Raw genomic sequence first — 18,697 nt, 5'->3', positions numbered from 1 at the left:
AAGGCAGGAGGATTAAGTTAATCATTCTCCCATGCTGTGACCCCCTTTGCCGTGGTGTGGCCATTGAACCAACCTTGAATTGGATGGATTACCAAATCGGACTCAATCATTTGTACTGGATGCTGGGAAATCTGAAGGTACTCTTTTGTTTTGTGGGGCATGCTTTATTCTCAAATGGTTAGGTCTTTCTTTGTTAGAGAATAGACAGGAATGATGTTGCTGGAAAGCATGGGAAATCATGTGTCCAGGCACAACTTGAATTTCTTCTGACACTAGAATCCCAATGGCAATTTCAGCCATGCTTACGTGTATAGATTTATAAGGACCAATTACCCATTTAATCTCAGGGTAAGCACTATTATCAAATCTAGATAATATTAGCTCTGTAAAATAGTTGAATTTTACTTTTTTTTTATTAAAGAATTCCTTTTCCCCTATATTGCTTTGAGCTAGTCTTTTCTTTTTTTCTTCTATTTGGGAGTAAGGCTTAGAATTCATTTTAGTTCAACAGCATATCTTCAAGTTTAAGACACATAGACAGCTATTTAGTGTTCTTCCTTACCAGACATTTAACCTCACACTGCACGCATAAACTCATCCAGTGAGGGTGTCAGACTTTGCTCATCCATGTGTTATCCTGATTTCAACATCAGCTCACTCTGCATTTCCCAAGTGGCCTTTGCCTTGGAAATGTTGCACTGCAGCACCATTTCATGGCATCTCTTGCATGTTAGGTCACTGCTGTTGCTTCAAAACAACTTGTGGAATTAATCAAATGTGTGAGTGACTCACCAGAGGCCGGAGGGGTCTAAATATTGGATGAGGAAAACAGTTTTGAGTGGGTGCTGCTGGCTCATGCAGTTGTCTCTGCAATTGAAGGTAAAAAGCTCATAGAATCATGAGTTCCTTCTAAAAACTAGTGAGCCTATCCACTTCACTATTGTCCTGCTTACTTTAAGTGGAAATTGCACTGTAATATGGGCTTGATATAAAGCTACGGGTGCAGAGTAAATACATCAGAGAGGTGTTCTAGTATGGCAACCAGAGTAGCTGCTATTTTACAGATTATGTGAAAAATCTAGAGCTGATCCTGATTGTAGTCCTGTGCTATTTTTCTTCTGTAGGGTGCTCTAATACCATGTTATCCAGTTGTCTTCTGTACCTGAAGATGTTCTAATGCATCAAAGTGTGGGATATCTGTAGAGTCTTGCAGACCTCTCACACCAGGACAGGGAGACAAAGCAGATGGGCCCAAGAGAGGAGATGGTGGGAGGTGGATTCAGCTCAGGGGAACATTTGAAGGGTGACAGAGAGAAGGGGTTGGATACTGTGCAATTAGCCACACATTTTTAACAATCTTAACCACATTTTCAATTCTCACTCCACAACCTGGGTTTCCTCTGTCCTGCTCTGCATCCCCTGACTCCCTGGGCCACTCTCTTTACCCCAGCCACTGCCAGCATCTGCTTGCCAATCCCTGTGCCTCCTTCCCATCAGATGTTATCAGACGGTGGGTTTTTTCTTTACTCCAATGCAAAATTTGTTTTCTGCACAGCCCTTCACTCCACAGCACCTCTGGCAACTTCCCCATCCCTCTGTATCTTCCATTTCCACTGGGGTATTTGCTGGGTTACTGTGCTATGGTACATGTCTGGTTGTTAAAGTATAAGAAAAAATCTGTGCATGTGGGTTACAAGCTGCTGTTTCTCCTGCATGGGAGAGGTTTGAAAAGTCTTGAGTTCTCAGTGAGTTTATCAAACTCTTTGATAAACATGATGGTTTAGATATTTTAATCAGTTCAGCTTTTCCTACAGGTTTTCAAAACCAAAGAAGCTAATTTTGTAGCCAAAGGTGTGTCCTGTGTCCAGGACAGTTTAAGAATATCAGCATGTGGCATGTAAGTAAGTATGCTTTTGCAAGCTTTCCTTATGTTAAAGGTCTGCATACACTCCTTCAGATCTGTAGCAGTTGCCACTTTTAGGCTTGGGTCTGATTCTTCTCTCAGTCTTGTTGCCTTGAACCTGGTTAAAATGCACCTACTTCAGTGTGGATGGTCCTTACTTATTTCTGACGAAAAGAAAGAAAACTGATATTGCCATTTCTTTCAAAGATGACAATGCATATTTTGGAGAATTGTTATTCCTTTCTGTCTTAATGGATCTGATCTTGGAATACTGGACTTGGGGATATTGTCAGCAATTGTTCCTGGTACAAAAATGCTCATTCTATACGTTCTCCACAAGAAAATGTCAAAACAGGAGAAGTGTCTTTCTTCTGCCAGACTGGCATTCCTTACTGCTGTCTTGTGACAAGAATGTGACCTCTCAAGGCACTATGTTTGAAAGGATCTCTTGTAAACTGATGATTTATCTCTCTCCTTTTGTGCCTTTTCGTGCTTTCCTCTTTTCCCTCATAAATCCACACAGTGTCTAAATCTTTCCCCAGTTCTGGTCTTGAGGTGTTTGTTCTCATTTATTTGACCACTGTGAGGCCTACGGTAGGTGGAAGTTTATCAGATCTTATTTCAGAGTCAAGCTGTATTAGTTAGCACAGTGGTTAAAATATAAACAACAGTAGGAGACTTTTTAAATAAAAGTTGACCCTTGAAATTGGGTTTACTGTAAGCTCAGAAAAATCCCCTGCAAAAGAAATTGCAAGCAATGTCAGAACATAGGTCTCACCTTATTGAATAAATTCACATAAACACAATTTCCCTAGATTTCAGAATCAGAAAAAGTCAGAAAACAGCCACTTAGATGTCAGTTATTTGCTAAGAGGAGAAAGGACCAAAGGCAAGATTCGGTTGTTTGGGGGGGAGATCTCCAAAGCAGCTCTAAGAAAGGGCACAGCTGCAAGGCTGGAGTGAGTGTGAGCTAAAGGAGCTCATCTAAGAGCTCCAAAGGGTAATGCTATGGCATGGATCCATGGCCAGCTGGGAAATAAGGAAGGTATTTGTACTTTCTTTTCAAAGACAACAAGAACAAGTGACAAAACTGAGAGTTAAATAGCCCTGATTCACACAGCCAGAGGGAACTTTGGGCATTGACCCTAGAGGGATAATGAGGATGGTTTCTAACAGCAGGAGCTGCTATGGGTAAGGTGGGAAGGGGTTCAGGAAAAGAAAAGGTAGTCAAATTAAAAAGAAATTCTGTCTTTGCTTTTTACATGAAGGAACACAGAGAGCAGAAGACCTGGTGGATAAGCCCATCTCTGCAATTTCTGGTCATGGATGCTAATGTATCCAAGGAAAGGAAAGTGACAGTGACAGTAAGGAGACACAGAAAGAATGGTTTTTCAGTAGTGGAAGTTTAGTCTTTGAGATGTTCATTTGTTCTGGCTGCTGCCAGATATAACAAACCAGCAGGATAAAGTCAGAAGTATGAGAAGCAGAGAGGCTAGGAAGCGAGCAAACTGAGCATCATCTTTATGGTACAAAGATCTAAAGAATTAACTACAGGGGTTTCTGTGCTTCTGTAAAAGTATCTGGAAAAACAGGGACCCTGCAATTGCCTTTAACAGAGCTGTGAACAGCATTAATGCCACAGAGAATCTGACAGCAGTCTTTAGTAGAGGCCATTGAGCGAAAATGCAGTCCTTTCCCCACCTTACAACTAAGCGGCTGAAGAGTGAATTCATTCAACTGTAAATACTTAGAAATAGTGCCCAGTTCAGCAGCTGTGGCATTGAGCATGTGGTGAGCTAGAATTCATACATGACAGACAACGTCATCACGTCACTGCTAGGTAGGAGGGCAAAAGCATTCTCCATTTCCTAGATGGAGAGCTTTGGGGAAGCCACAGCCAAGCTAAACAATGGTGCACAGCAGAGTAAGCTGGTGGGCAGCTTTGAGTCCTGCTTGAGCATCCCAGCATGTAGTACCCAGCACTAGCACTGCTTTGGGAAATGGTTCAGCAAAACCACTGCGGTGATCTGCTGCAGCCTACTCCATGTTTCTGTTAGTGGGAGCACAGCCTGCACACAACCTTGTCTTTTCTTGATTCTGTCCTCCTCTGACCGTACTGCAACTGCCACCCTGCTGCAGGTGCTAGTTACTTTTGACACATGGGGCTGCACAACAGAAACAGAGAAGCAGCAGGTAATAGGACCTGAAACTCAACGTGTGTGTAGATTTTTATGTTTAACTCTGTTTTTTTCTTGGGAGAGTCTATAAGGCAGTGAGTATCTGTTTGCACTCAGGCTCCTAAAAGGCTGGTGCTGGCAGGTGACGACTATGCTTTTTTGGGGTTTAGAGGACAAGCAGCTCCTGTCTCCGCTGCCCCAAATCAAAGGACTGCTGTTCTGGAGCCTACACGGAGGGAGGGTTGTTGAACTCTGATCAGTCCTTCCTCTCACATGTACTGGTGCTTAACCCTTTTAACTCTGTTTAAAATGTTTGACGTTACTGGGGAGCCCTTGGATAAGAACGAGAGCAGCAGAATGGGGAAGAAAATATGAAGAGAAGAAGCATTACCACTATTCTACTTCTAGTTAGAAAAGCAGAGGAGAGAATGTGTGGAGAGATTTTGCACTTTAACCAATTGCCCAAGTGCCTTCAAAGACCCCAGCAAATGCCCGCTACTTGTAAGGTGCTGTTCTGGTATTTTTCTACACACTTACACAGTTACAGAAAATTATCTCAGCAGCAGTGTATTGTTTACTGATGGTTCCAGCTAATGATGAAATCAGCTGTCTAGAAATGCCACTGAAATGACATGGATGTTTATAGCTCTTGCTTCTATGACAATTTCAGAAAAGAGGGACAAGCAACCTCTATTTTCCACACAATGTATATATTGAAATTGCCAGTTAAGTTTCTACTTGTCACTTAGTTGTAGGTTTATTTCCATATTTGTTCTTGACTCATTAATTTGCATAAAGGAAGGGTGTTCTAACCAGTTTAATCTTATTGAAACAAAATGCTAGAAGAGCAAGGCAACAAATGATGTTGTTATACTCTGTTCAAGGCTGTGTGGAATGGGATCAATTCAAAATACTTGAGACAATGAGATTTTCAACAATACGCCAGTGAGATGAGAATATCACCTCAGATTCAGTTTAATATTTTGGCAGTGTGTGTGAGTGCGTTTGTATGTGTGAATATAACATACAATACCTTCTTTGTTTACAAGCAGTTTATAAAAGTGTTTATGATTGTTCCAGTTTGATAGATGCTGTATAAAAATCCTTTATTCTTTAATCATTTTTATGTTCCTATGCAAAAAGACCTTGCCGTTATACTCCACAGCTTGCAGTTGCTGGAAGCAGCACTGGAAAAGTTGTTTGGTTTCCCCCTGCCCCCTGACTCTCGTGTAAACATCTGGGGTAAGATCAAGAAATTTTGCATTAGAAATCATGGAAAATTTGCTGATCAGCTTTATAAATTGCTCCTATTATATTTTTACTTAAAGTGCTTTTCTGAAGGATATGCTATGTGTCCAAAAGACTGTAGGATATCATGTTCTATTTTTGCCAAAGGAAGTGCAGAAATATAAGGTTCATCACAAACAATGAGGTGGAAGGCAGATGAAAGTGGGATGAAAACTTGAACAGATGATGCTGTGAACTACTGGATTTACCTTCATAACTTATTTTTCTAACTTGTTTTCAAAGTCTGCAACATCTTCCCTAGTTGCAAACTGCCCATTAGTCTTGCAACATCTTGCATAAGGTATCTTCTTGAAGAAAATGCTTCTCTAGCACTCAGAAAGATTTGAAGTGCTGCAGTTGTCTACAGGCTTAAGGTCCAGGAAGACAAAAAAATCCCGTGGTACATTTGCATGTGTGACAGAATAAGAAGGTACTGTAAGTAGTATTGAGTTGCATTATAAATGTAAAAATAGTTTTATTATTTAGACACACCAAAAGACTGGAAAATGCAAGAAGACTTGCCAGAAGTATTGTATCACTGTGTGCCAAAACCAGGACAGATGACTGATAGTAAATCAAGAATTCCCATCCTGCAAGAGAACAGCTAAAACCACAGTCATTTTCTCAGCTGGAGAAAATAATGCAGGATTTTCAGGTTGTATTCTCATAAAAGCTAAAAAACCCAACCCCAAGTCACAAAATGACACCCAGAAAAGACTCAAATAAGTGTGGAACCAAGACAGAAAATTCAGAGAATGTGGTAAAGTGAAGTCCAAAGAGAGCCTTCAGTCCCTGAAAACATCTTGTAGCAAGAAGACGGACTGCTAATGAACCGCATGGATTTCTGGGAAAGAAACCTGATTCCCAAATGTGATGTATAACCACATGAGAATTGTCGTATTTAGTAAAGTGTCCAGGGAGAGCTACACTGACAGTCACCCAGATCTAACCAAATAGCACTGAGAGACAGGCTGACAAGAGCATCTGGGGACAATAACCTTTTTTAGACCTTGAAATTAAGAACAATAACCTTTGGTTTACATGAGACAGCAGCAGCATTTCAGTGCCAAATGTGCCGGGCTGTTGGGTTGCATGAGGAGTATGCAGCTGCACACAGCTGGGCTGCTGCAGCCTGTGAGTTATGGGCAGACAGTACAAAACCTCTGCAGGGAGCTTATCGCTTAGGCTGGCAGACCCCCAGCAGGCACAATTCGGTATCTACTAGCAAAAGACGGTATCAAATACCTGAAATTTCCATTAGGCAATGCCTGTAGGAACTGAAGAATGGCTTACAGGCACCAAGAGAAGCAGGAACAATTTCTAGGTCTGGCCAGTTATTACACAGGAGGAACAGCACTTCTGGCAGAATTTGCAAAAGCAGCAGTGCATGGGGTATAGAAAACAAGTACAGAACAGCAACAAACCTTTCATGTGCTTCAGGAAACATTGTGCTCAAGAGGTTCTGAAAGTATCCAAGTTGACTGAGCACACAACTCCAGAAAAGCCTTTGAGGCTGTATTACTGCAGGACAGCTAGGGAGACACTCTGAGTACTATGCTTGAGCAGAAAGCTTGTGCAACTAGAGAATGTATTATATTGGTGTCAGAGCAAAAGGAGCTGTTTTTAAGTTCACACTTCAATTTTTTCTCCAACCCTGCATCACTGGTGGTTTAAGTGAGGTGGCAGAAGTGATTGTAGCCTGAAACAGGGTCACCTGTAACAGCCTGTTACGTGTTCAGCTGATCACAAAGGAAAAAGTGGAAGATACGCGCCACCATCTCCAGCTCTTCTGGGTCAGAGTGCAGAGGTCTGTGATAGTGTGGGAAACTCCGTGCTAAAGGCCATGTCCTTTGAAAGGTGGCCTGTTCTTATGGCTGCAGTGGGGGTACACAAGCAAGGGAAGACTGGGTGGAAGGAGAGCAGTAGCTTGGAGAGGGAGACAATATTTAGGATCCGGAAGGAATCTAAGAAAAAGCTGTCAAGAAAGACTGGGTTAAAGAACAGATATTCAAGCAGTATCATGATGAGCAAAGGAAATTGATGAGTGGGTCATAATGGAGACCATAAAGAATTATTAGAGATCAAGGAGTGAGTAAGGAGTCTGCAAATTATTTTTTTTTCAGTCTAGCTTTTTAAAAAATCCCAAAACAAGTTAGTTTATAGACCCTGATCTCTGTAGAGTTTTTTTATAGCAGTAATAAAGTATCTAAATACTAGATACAGATTTATAATATACTTTAAATCAGGCATAGAACTGGAAGACTGAAAAAATGCAGAAATCCATGTTCAGATTACAGGTCCATAGGAGGTGTGCATTTCTTCTGCTGTTGGGTCAATACATATACTGTTTGGAAGTGATATGTTTTGAAGTGATTGGAACAAAATTGGAACAACAGCTGAAACTAGCTTTGGTAACTGACTTGGAGTCAATGGGACAGGTGGCTTTCTGTTGATTTCTGATGCTACTGGAAGATGTCCTACTCAGCAATTTCCTTTGGCCATGTCAGTACAACTTGAAGAGCCTTTCTCTCATCCACCTTTTCCTGATAGCTTCGATAGGAGTCCTTTTCTCCCATCAGGTACATCAGGGAGGCAAGAGGCTATGTTCCTTGGCTCTGGGAGGCTTCACTAACCTGGGGGTGCCCGTTCTTTCTCCACCTCCAGAGCGCACAGCAGCACGAGCTGCCAAGCCCAATAAGGCAAGCACCAGTGCACTGGCACCCATATTCACTTGTCCAGCCCTCTGAGACAACCTTGCCTCTTCTGGAAATAAACTGAAAGAACAGTTTATATTAATTTCTGAACTCTGTCAGGGCTGAACTGCTGGTGTCACAAGTGAGAGCAGGATTTCTGTGCAAGCGCCTCACAAACATGTTAACTGTACCACGCATCACTTTGCCTGCTTGAGTGGATGGGGTTTTTTTCCATGCAAATATCTAACCTAGGAAGGTCAGATGATTGCATGGTGCAGCACAAAGCTCTGCTTGGGTGGCGAGAGTGGGGGTAATTAGTCCCAGGAAGAAGCAACCCCTCGAGGCCTTCACTGAGCTCCCAGCAGCACAGGCACAGCCCAACTTGGCCTATTCTTACCCAAGGCAGCAGCTGGGTTTGGCTGTTACCTTCTTATTCCTGGAGCAGCAACAGGAGGGGAAGCAGATGCCAGCAATGGGTATAGGGACAGGCCTGATTTGGGATAAAGTTTCTTGCACAGGGAAGAACTTCTACACAGAGATAGGCCAGCTGCTTGCATGTACGGAGGAGGAAAGCAGGTGTCTGAACAAAGAGGAAGCCATTTTCATGAGCTGGAGCACATCTCAAAAGAGAGGGGTGAAGTAGGAACCCCCAAGCTGCTGCCACATGTGACATGGTTGATTTACCCAGGCACAACACACACACACACACTGACAGACAGTAATAACTGGTCAACTTGGCTATTGCAATAGCTACTTATGCTCAGCCAGTAATGAAATTTATTTCAGTTTCTTATGAATTATTAAAATTTTAAAACCATCCTTGCAATATTTCTGACACAGGGACTGCTTTCCAGAAAAGCTAGCTTGTATCCAGATTCAGTGGGCTGCCATTGCATTCTTGATCCAGGAAACAAAACTAGGAATTCTGACAAAAACAGGCTTTGATGGTTGGGTACAGTCCAGTCCCCAAGAGGTGACTCCATATTGGACAAATCTGTCCTTATCTTCGCAGACCAGAGGCCCTCCAGCTTCAGCCTAGGAAGAAGAGATAATAAAGTGACTCCTCTAGAGACACTAGACATGCAAACAGTAAAATACTGGCAAGAATAATATTGTGGTAACTCCGAAAGCCTCAATATATGACTGAGGCAAGGGCTGTAGAGAGGGAGAGTGTTTTGTTAGACCTGCTGGAGTAAAAAAACTGGGGGTGGGGGGTGGGGGGAAGAATTGTTTCCTAGCACCCAGGCCATTCCCTTGGTCTGAAGATCTACCAATCATGGATGTGGAAACATCCCCAGATCACTGTGAGGCCAATTACACACACAAAAAGGAAGTTCTTAATTTTCCACATCCTCTGACCTACCTCATCCTGGACAAAATGAACTTAATTGTTTTAATGTTTTTAATGTTTTAATGCCTTAAAATCCAGGCATGGGGCAGGATATGAATACCTATGTCCAGCGATGTGTGAGCCTATCCATGAATGCACTGTACACACTCTCAAAGATATCATTCGCACCGGCAGTCTTGAATACCTGCTCAGACAGACCAGCATTTGCTTTCTCACTCTGTCGCCAAGTAGCTACCATCTTTTTATTCAAAAGCTCCCAACATGATAGCCTCCATTAAGAAAACCACATTTTAAAAGTATTTTTGTCTACTTGCAAAAATTAGAAAACTGGAAGCATTATCAAGGGATTAAATAATCAAGGGATTAAATAAACATGTGGTACAACTCCAGGCTGCATCAGAAACAGTCACTCGTTTCCCCTCTGTCTCTAGGAGCAGAGGGGAGTGCAGGTAGCATATTTCAGGCTTTATTTCAGGTGAGGCGGGGTATTCACAACACTAGGCTGCTATAAGTAGGGTACGTCAGCATGCAGTTCTGAAAGGAAGGCAGAATTACCTGACACAATTTCCCTGCTGTTCTGGTTGACTGGGTAAGCTTCATGCAGAAGCCTTGAGTTGCTTAAGCTATTTCTGAGCCTTGAAAGTACAAATTGTCACTTGACCCGCTTACACTCCAAGCTAGATTATTCTTACCTCACAGTTATCTATGCTTCCAAAAGTAAATCCACCACAAAATTCATTATTTTTGACACTTCCATTCAGAAATTCAGGGCGATTACATATTCTGTTTTCAAGCACAGGGAATTCAACATCTTTTAATCTGTTGTCTGTATCAGTACCTTTATGAACAACCAAGAAAACATAACAGTTATAAATGGCATCATGGTCATTGTGATCTGGTGAAGCCTCAGTAATGAGAGGACTGGGATCTGTCCCCAGCTCTACTATAGCGTCTGAGCTCCTTTGAAGGACCTTGTTAAATCTATCAGCAATTTTGTACTTGTATCATGCCTACCATCAACATGCAGAGATTATTCTTCTTTGCAAAATATTAATAAATAAATAAAAACAGATGCTTAGCATTCTGATCGCTTGTGTCAGTTTGTAGGCTATCATCATGGTGCCGTAGCAATGGCTTGTTTCAGGGGGGAAAAAGTTTGCATGGATTTACTTTACATTAATTTGAACTCTTTCCAGCCTGAAGTGTTTTCCAGGAGGATTTTCCTTAAGTCAAGGTTGCATTTTCCCAAAACAGTTCATTTAGACATTTGGCTCTGGCTCTGCTCGCCCTCGCCTGCTGATTTCATGAACTAGTTGCGCGAGATGGCAGGACCCTCCTTCCCACTGCCTAAATGCAACAATGGTCTGTTGATTTTCCCATCCTAACGTGCTTCCAGAAGAAATCCAGCCTGTACCATTTTTCAGTGGCTGTGATCACTAGAACATAGGAAGTAGCTGCCACCGTGTGGCAAGCTGAACAAAAAGAAAAATATGCAAGGTATGAAAGGGAAAAAAGGTGAAAAGCCAGTGAATACTGTCTATGCTGGAGAAAAGCGTTACTTGATAATGCTGATGAGTTACACTAATAGTAGAGTGATTATTCTTAAGCATTATTTTCATAGCATCGATTTTGTAATTAAATGACACGAGAAGGCAGAAAAGGCACTGCAATCTATGTGGAAGGTTTTTATGGCGAAACTCAGAGATAGGGACATGTTCTGTTCTTTTTTTTTTTTTTTAATTCTGTGGATGCACACATGAAGAAAAATCAATTGGCTTCATTTTACAGATGGAGTATTAATAAGGTGCTGTCTGGCAAATGAGGTGGAAAGGCATCCCTTGCGTGTAGCTCAGGAAGGCCAAAAATGTGTACGTGGGAGCTGAGCCTGAATGAGAGCAGATGCCAGCATCATTGCTAGGAGCTGCAAGGATGAGGAATTGCCTCCTACTGCAGCAAAAGCTGGTCAAAGAGGGCTGCGTTTCTCAACCCACAGCATAAGTGGAGTGAGAGCTGGGCAGCAGGAAACCCCATGGTCTGTTTCTAATGCTAGACTGTGAACAAAACTCAGGTGACAATTAAAACCCTTCAGCTTGAACTCATTTTGCCTGTGCCCCAAAGGTGCCTGGATCTGAGCAAGCTCTGACTCAAAGGCTTCACAGTTCCCGGGATGCCATCTTATCTTAGATACAAGGTCTTAAGACTGGTGCTTGCCCATATATACTATCAGTCTGGAGTCAATGTAGGACCCTGCAGAAGTCTATGCAGACAATAATGTTTAGACTATAGGACAGCAAACGTAAGTTTCATTCAGATGTTAAAAAAATGTATATCTGAAGATCAAAATTAAAAGCAGGGGCACTATTGGAGTATTATCATTATTTCTTGTCCTGCTTTTGGCTGGGACAGAGCTAGTTTTCTTCTTAGAAGCTGGTGCAGAGCTGTGTTTTGGATTTGGTGTGAGGACGCTGTTGGTGGCACACTGATGGGTTTGGCTGTTGCTGGGTCATGTTTATACTCAGTCAAGGACTTTCCAGGTTCTGGGGCCCTGCCAGCGAGAGGGCTGGAGGGGCACGGGGAATTGGGAGGGGACACAGCCGGGACAGCTGACCTGAACTTACCAAAGGGATATTCAATACCATGGGATGTCATGCTGAGTATATAACCTGGGGCGAGGGGGTTGGCTGGGGCCTGCCGATCATTGCTCAGGGACTGGCTGGGCATCAGTCAGCAGGTGCTGAGCAGCTGTACTGTGCATCACTTGGTTTCTTTTCTCCCTTCCCTTTGGATTTCATTCCTCTTTCCTTCCCCCTCCTTTTCATTATAGCTGTTGTTGTTGTTACTATTACTATTACTATTATTATTATTATTAATAATAATAATAATAATGTTCTTTTGGGTTTATTTTATTTCAATTATTAAATTGTTCTTATCTCAACCCTTGAGTTTTACATTCCTTTCTGATACTCCTCCCTATTCCTCTGGGTGAGGGGGGAGTAAGCAAGTGGCTGCATGGTACTTAATTACGGGCTGGATTTAAACCACAACATTTGTGCAAATACAGTGCATACCTAAGCTGAAGAAAGATCAAAATAGAGAGAGATAAAAGGTGGTAAAGTCTTGAGTCCAATTCTCCTCTCTCTTTTCTGTGGTTTAATGAATCAAGTTTATGTGAGCAATGAGGGGGAAAAATAAAGCTCTGAGAGAAAGAAATAGAAGGAATAACATTGCCTGGTAAACCTATGACCTAGTTAAATCTTCAGTAAAATGTGTGTTCCCATGAGTGCACATATTTTGGGATAGGATTTGAAAACCTTTCTAAGTTTTTAACCATACCAAATATACTTTACCTCTTTTTTTCCCCCAGGCAGTTAGAAAACATACTGCATTTCTTCCTATCATCAGACTGGTTTCAGGCAGACAAACTGGTTTTACATGGTCATTAATTGTCACAGGACTGAAAAACAAAGAAAGAGTAATTAAAAGATCCTTAGAAAAATTACCATCAGCTTGTTCAGTCTTCATACTCAGAAGGCTCTGCATGGAAATGGCGTGGAGAAGGGTGGAGAAGCTGATGGTGTTGTGTAGGTGGTTGTAAAATGGTGACTAGTCAGTGAAAAAAAGATGTTCTTAGCAACTGAAAGTCTCTGGGATGTGTTTGTGGGCAGTCACAGTGCAAGGGTGTTTGCAGCATGGTGCTAGAGCGCTGATCTCTGGTTAACTCTGGTGTGTATAGGAACATGCACAAGACCAATCCCAGCTCTCAGCAGCCCTTGCATGTGGTGTGAGCCTGACATCTCAGATTGTCTCTGCCTCAGTGGTTGTGGACATTTTCAGTGACTTCGCAGGAGGAGGAAAGGATGGATGACTGAGTAAATAAGCAGACACAGTTGAAGTTGCAGAAAATTCCTTTCTCCTCTGGTTATGTGGGTGATACAACTGTGGGTGTCATCATGCAGTATCTCACACATTACTAAGTCTAGCACATCAATAAAGTAAATACCAATATAAATCTCTTAAGCATCACAACATTGTGCCTGGAGGCTTCAGCACTGGAATAAAGCTTGATATGGAGGGGGCAGGGCCCTGGGAAGCAGTTCTGCAGAAGATGAAAACATTGCATAGGGAGGTCTTTGCTTTGGACTGTTTGATCCCTTGTTGACTTTCAGATGTAGATGTGAAAAGATAAGGTGGCTTCTGGAAGGTATATCACCCTAGGAGTCAGACAAGTGCAAACAGTGAAAGTAAATCTGAACAAGCTGTTAAATGAGATCTACCACTGCCAAGAACCTACCATGTAAAGTTTAGTTCTGATTGTTAAAGAAAGTAAAAGGACCTGAATGAACTCCAGGTGTTCAGTCAGGGTAAAATGAACCATTATAATCTCTTTCCAGGCCCAGAATGATTTTCAAAGTATGTGATGTGATAGCTAGTAAGATCTTCAATATCCAATTAAAGGCAAATAAATCCTCCTGTTCCTAACCAAGTCATGCCAGGGCCATTGGCCCCAAGAAAATTCAAGAGAATGAGAGACCAAAGGGAACAGAATTTGATCCATCTTACAATAAAGATCTCTCCAACACAAAAATCTGTATGAAACATGAACACAGCAGTCCAGGAAGGTAGGAGATGTTAACCAGCTTGGGTGATGAAGCTACAGTTGTGCCAGAGCTGTCACGATCATTTTGAACGTTATCCTCCAGTCTTCTGAAGTCCAAGATGGTGATCTCAAACCTCCACTCTCACATGGTTCCGTTAAATTAATCCTGTGTGAATTCTTTTCCCTCTAAGAATGAAAATCAGTCCTGCAGCTTCCCAAACTAGTTCATTCACTTTTCAATAAAGTCCATTTTTATATCAAAAGAATTCCTGAGAACTGATAGACAAGAGGAGATTAAAGTGAGAAAGCTCAGATTGGTGAGGGGCTTGCTTTGTTTCCAGGTTTCTCTAAGTTTCTAAGTTTCTAGCTCCTCTAGTACCTTTATCTTCAAGGTTGTACTTAGCAGCTCAGGTCTAATTCCACTGGTAGTATGGCCCTAGCAGCAACTCTGGCTCTTACTTGGCCTGCTGGTGTGACAGTAGCCTGGCAAACAGTTTTGAACTACAGCAGTAGAGCTTCTGCTTTATTACTACAGCAATGCAGTTTCTGCTTCTCCAGCATCAAGAAGTTAACTGTGTTTCTACCTATGCTCCTATTCTTCACCAAGAAAATTTAACATCCATCCTAAGATGAGACAACACCTAAAAAACCTGTTGGCACAGAAGGAACTGGCCTTTGAATGGGATTGCAATGAACACCAGGTGGACACTGGCATCTTCTCAGAGGCCTTTCATGTCTGAGTAGGTAAATGAACAGGAGAGCAGGAAACAAGACCTCAGAAGATGTAGTAGAGTATGGATGACATGACATTGAGATGGAAGTATAAAGTCCTAGACAGAGCACATCTTCTCAAGAGCATGACACATAATTTACCTGGGACTAGACTTCTACCAAAACTAGTGGTCTTCCTCAACAGATCAGCCCTCCTTTGGGATGATTTTGGTCAAGATCTTCAGAGACCTGCATCAGTTGTCTGAGAAGTCTTGTCTATTGCCACAAAATACAGGTATAGGAGTAGCAACCAGTCTTCTCACATCATGTTTTCTTGGGTGATCTGTTTTATGAACAGTGAAGATTTGGAAGTGCTAAGGTCCATGAAGAAAGCTGAAGACAAATGTAAAGAAGGAAGTTAATGAAGCCGAAAATAAGCAAAGTTGATCTAAGCCAGAAACTGGGGGATATGGTGCCCATATCTGTTATTTATGGCATCTCACATGCAGAATGTGTTCAGATGGTGAGTACTGCTGGTGCAAAACGGACTACAGTGCTATAGCATGCATGTATCTACCGTGCAAATGTGCATAGCAAGAGTAAAACCAGTGGAGCATGAGTTCCTTCTACTAACCTGAAGTCAGTGAGATTTTGATTAATCAGGCACCAGAGAACCTGAGCTGAAATTTAATGGAAATTGTTCTAAGTTCATTAAAGCTGTATGGTGGATTTTTAAAAAGAAACGTCCTCTCAGGTCAAACATGAGCTTTTCATGATCTTTAATCCATGTGTGGCGAGCATAGAAAAAGAGGGAAACCTATGAGTAAGTAGAAAAGTTTCAGGAGCATTCTAAAAGGGAACAAATAACATTGAAATAACTGCACACATTTTGGAGCAGATTGCTCAGACATCTAAGCAATGTACAGAAAAGGACTTCAGGCAATTACAGTTAGGCATAGGGGTTTTCACTATTTCACGAGCAGGATCTAGTGTTACTGAGTTTTGGCCAAGTCTGCAGCTTGTGAAACATGCATGTGGCCTGTGCTGGAGCACTGCCAGTGAAATTGGACACTTCTACTTGCTCCGTGCAGAAGTGGGGTGCCTCCTGGCCAGAACTTCAATTGGTGCTCACAGCCCTCAGAGCTGAGCAGGAAAAGTCTCCAAGCAGAAGATCCTCCAGACACAACTCTTCTTTGGTTTGCCTCCACCCTCCCTGCTTCAGTGGTGCTGCTTCTTAGCAGGTGGCAGGTGGCAATTCCTCATGACAATCCTTCTCGTCCTAACTAGTCCTTGCCTTCCCTAAACTGTGTAAAAAGCTCACAAGGATTATACCAATGGGGTTATTCAGCAGGAGAGATGCTCAGAGTTCACCCTTGAACACATTTATGGTAACACTTGAAGGGACTCTCATACTCTCTTGCACCACTCACAACCACCCCTGAGAGCTAACACCAGGCTAAGCTAACTTGTGACTTCAGAATAGAGGTGTTAGGGGTGGAAACCTTGGACTGAAATGATACCTGTTCAACTTCAGCAAAGCAATGTCTGCTCCACTCGGTTCCTTTAATACTTTCTGAACACTTCGTATTTGCAGGGATGGCTCTGATGCAACGAGATTCTGTATCCCAAGAAACACCCTGTAGGAAGAAGGCTCTGTTGGCCTGGAAGAAATGACAATGGCAGGGTTATACATCCATACATGTAGTCAGGAATGCCACTCATACAAAATTCAGTGATATCCCTGGAGAACTGCAATTAGCAAGATGGTCAGGTTTCTTCTGATCATAGATGCTATCATTTATTCTTGGGGAGAAGGAAAATGTGGCTTTTTTAACAGTTTGATTTTTATGATGAAAAATCCCATGGGCTGTAAACGATGTGGCACCTTCTTGCACTGTTCACAACTCCTAAAGCCCTAAGGATCATCAGCTAGCCACAGTTTTCCAAGTGAAATTAGTGCGAGCGCATCATTAGCACCCTCTTTGGCAACCTTTGGGGAGGGGGAGAGCTCAGACAGGAGTAGCCTCTGTTGTGCTTTGCTACTGTTTGACTGAAGAGTAGAAAATAAAAATCAGCTTGCTGGCAAGAAAGACAGGAAATAAGGAGTAAAGAAAGTGCCCTATTGGGTACATCTTTCTGCTCTGTTGATTTATAACAAATCATACAGATTTATTTAGGAAATGCCTATCACTCATTCTGGCGGATACTCACTGTTGCAAGCACTGAGCTGCAGTAAGGACCCACTGTGGATGTATCAGAGTGCCAGCACAATGGTGCATGTTGTTACTAGAATAGAGAAGACAATCACATTCATTTAAGACTGTATAGTCAATTCTCCACCATCCATGTTGTGCACAATCGAAAATATTAGCAAGCTAGCAATATGCTCCTTATTCGAACCTTTCACCTGTCATAGTCTGTCTTTTGCCAATGGCAAGAGAAATCAAACGCAGAATTTCAAAGGACAAGCTTTATTTGCTCCAGAACATGAGGGACATGAAAAGAAATTTGACACCCAGGTAAAATTTGTGCAACAGGGTGCTCTTGCTTTCAGGAATTTAATAAAAACAATTACATTTCCTAACAATTTTACTTCTGATATAATGGGTTTGTCCTGTTGAGCAATTAATAAAATGATACATCCTTCTGATTTGTGGAGTTGCTTTGGACTAGTATTTAAATAAACCTTACTGTGGACTTTTAACTTCTCTTGGGGTAATATTTATTATGGTGACCATCAAGAACTCTATACATTTTTTCATTAGCCTTTCTGTAAGCACTTCTTCATCTCCTATTCAGCCACTGTCATTGTGACTGCGGAAATGCTATGCATAATCATTTTTTTATACTGAAAGATCATGGTCTTCCTGTGATATTTAACACAATTATGGTGGTCACAGCATCATTTTACATTTGAACTAGATTGGATGCTGGATGAAAAAGGAGGATCAAAATCAATTCATACATGTTTGTGGCCATGTTCCTGGGCTTAAATCCCCCACTGCAGAATGCAATTAACTGTCACTGTCCTCAGTGGGAATTATTTCTTCCCCATTTCAGTAAATAAAGGTGTACTTAATGTCTGCAGTTTAAGTTTGCCCTCTAGAGATTCACGAGAAAGTGGGGCATTTGAGATCAATAACCCAATAAGTAGCTATCTGTGAACATTATGATTAAAAAAAAAAAAGAAGTTTATTTTACATGTTAAGGCATTTTATACAGAAACCAAGGCCAGTCTCTGGAAGAATATGCATTGTTTCCTGTCAGTCTCTTTCTAACGCCTGTTCCCTGTGAAACCCTGGTGCTCACAGATGGTGATACAGTCTGGAATATCAGTACCTCATCCTGAGGCTGATGTGCCAAGGCCAAGACCCTGGAGATGCGTTGCACATGATATATTGTGCACAGGCTCGCTCACTCCTTGTTGAGACTTTTCCACAGTCATGTTCAGAAGAAGCTACGGAATAAAAAAGCTACAATGGAGAATTTTAAAGCAGTTCTGTAATGCCATCCACAGCGCAATCAGATGAAAAGAGGAAGGCATAAGACATTTTTTAATCTTCCTTAGGCTCTCACTCTTTACATTGGTTAATAGAAACTAAGGAAAAAGAAACAATCAGAACCTTCAGACTCCCTTATATTATCATTACCTTGAACATTTAAATCTGGTGCTCATATATCACATTTGACATGACAAAATACTAATTTACCTGGGAAGAAATTGTTAACTATGTCAGTACTTGGATGTAGTCAGATAACTAAAACTACAATAAGCCCCATCCCCAAAAGAAAATATGTAGGAAAGCTGAAGGGAAAAGGGAGCTAAAGACAATGGAAGAAGCTGAACGAGAAAGAAAGCTAAAGAAAATGGAAGAGTTTATTGCCCAGACAATAATACCATTTTCTAAATCCTTTAAAACTTTACGGTTTACACCTTGGTTGAGTTCAAACCAATCCCTAGATTATAAATAAAATTGA

At 41.7% G+C, this 18,697-nt stretch overlaps 1 protein-coding gene across 2 annotated transcripts in view; it reads right to left on the bottom strand.

The window, feature by feature from the left end:
* Nucleotides 1–8,782: 8,782 nt before the first annotated feature.
* LOC130151943 (plasminogen-like) overlaps nt 8,783–18,697 on the bottom strand; it is a 29,246-nt gene continuing 19,331 nt past the window's right edge. Inside the window, exons 14-19 of one of the 2 annotated variants that reach the window (XM_056344732.1) lie at nt 18,059–18,176; nt 16,931–17,005; nt 16,240–16,380; nt 12,759–12,865; nt 10,104–10,249; nt 8,783–9,095 (exon numbers count right to left, since the gene is read on the bottom strand). In XM_056344732.1, the coding sequence (XP_056200707.1) occupies nt 8,937–9,095; nt 10,104–10,249; nt 12,759–12,865; nt 16,240–16,380; nt 16,931–17,005; nt 18,059–18,176 (746 nt within the window). In that variant the 3' untranslated portion in view covers nt 8,783–8,936. Of the gene's footprint in view, nt 9,096–10,103; nt 10,250–12,758; nt 12,866–14,890; nt 15,113–16,239; nt 16,381–16,930; nt 17,006–18,058; nt 18,177–18,697 lie in introns of those variants that run through there. The other variant, XM_056344733.1, reaches the window with a different exon arrangement.

Source organism: Falco biarmicus, chromosome 6 (genome assembly GCF_023638135.1).
Source record: "Falco biarmicus isolate bFalBia1 chromosome 6, bFalBia1.pri, whole genome shotgun sequence".
NCBI classification, from domain to species: Eukaryota; Metazoa; Chordata; class Aves; order Falconiformes; family Falconidae; genus Falco; species Falco biarmicus.
Note: the sequence above shows the minus strand (reverse complement) of the source record. Positions and strands in the feature narration are given on the sequence as shown.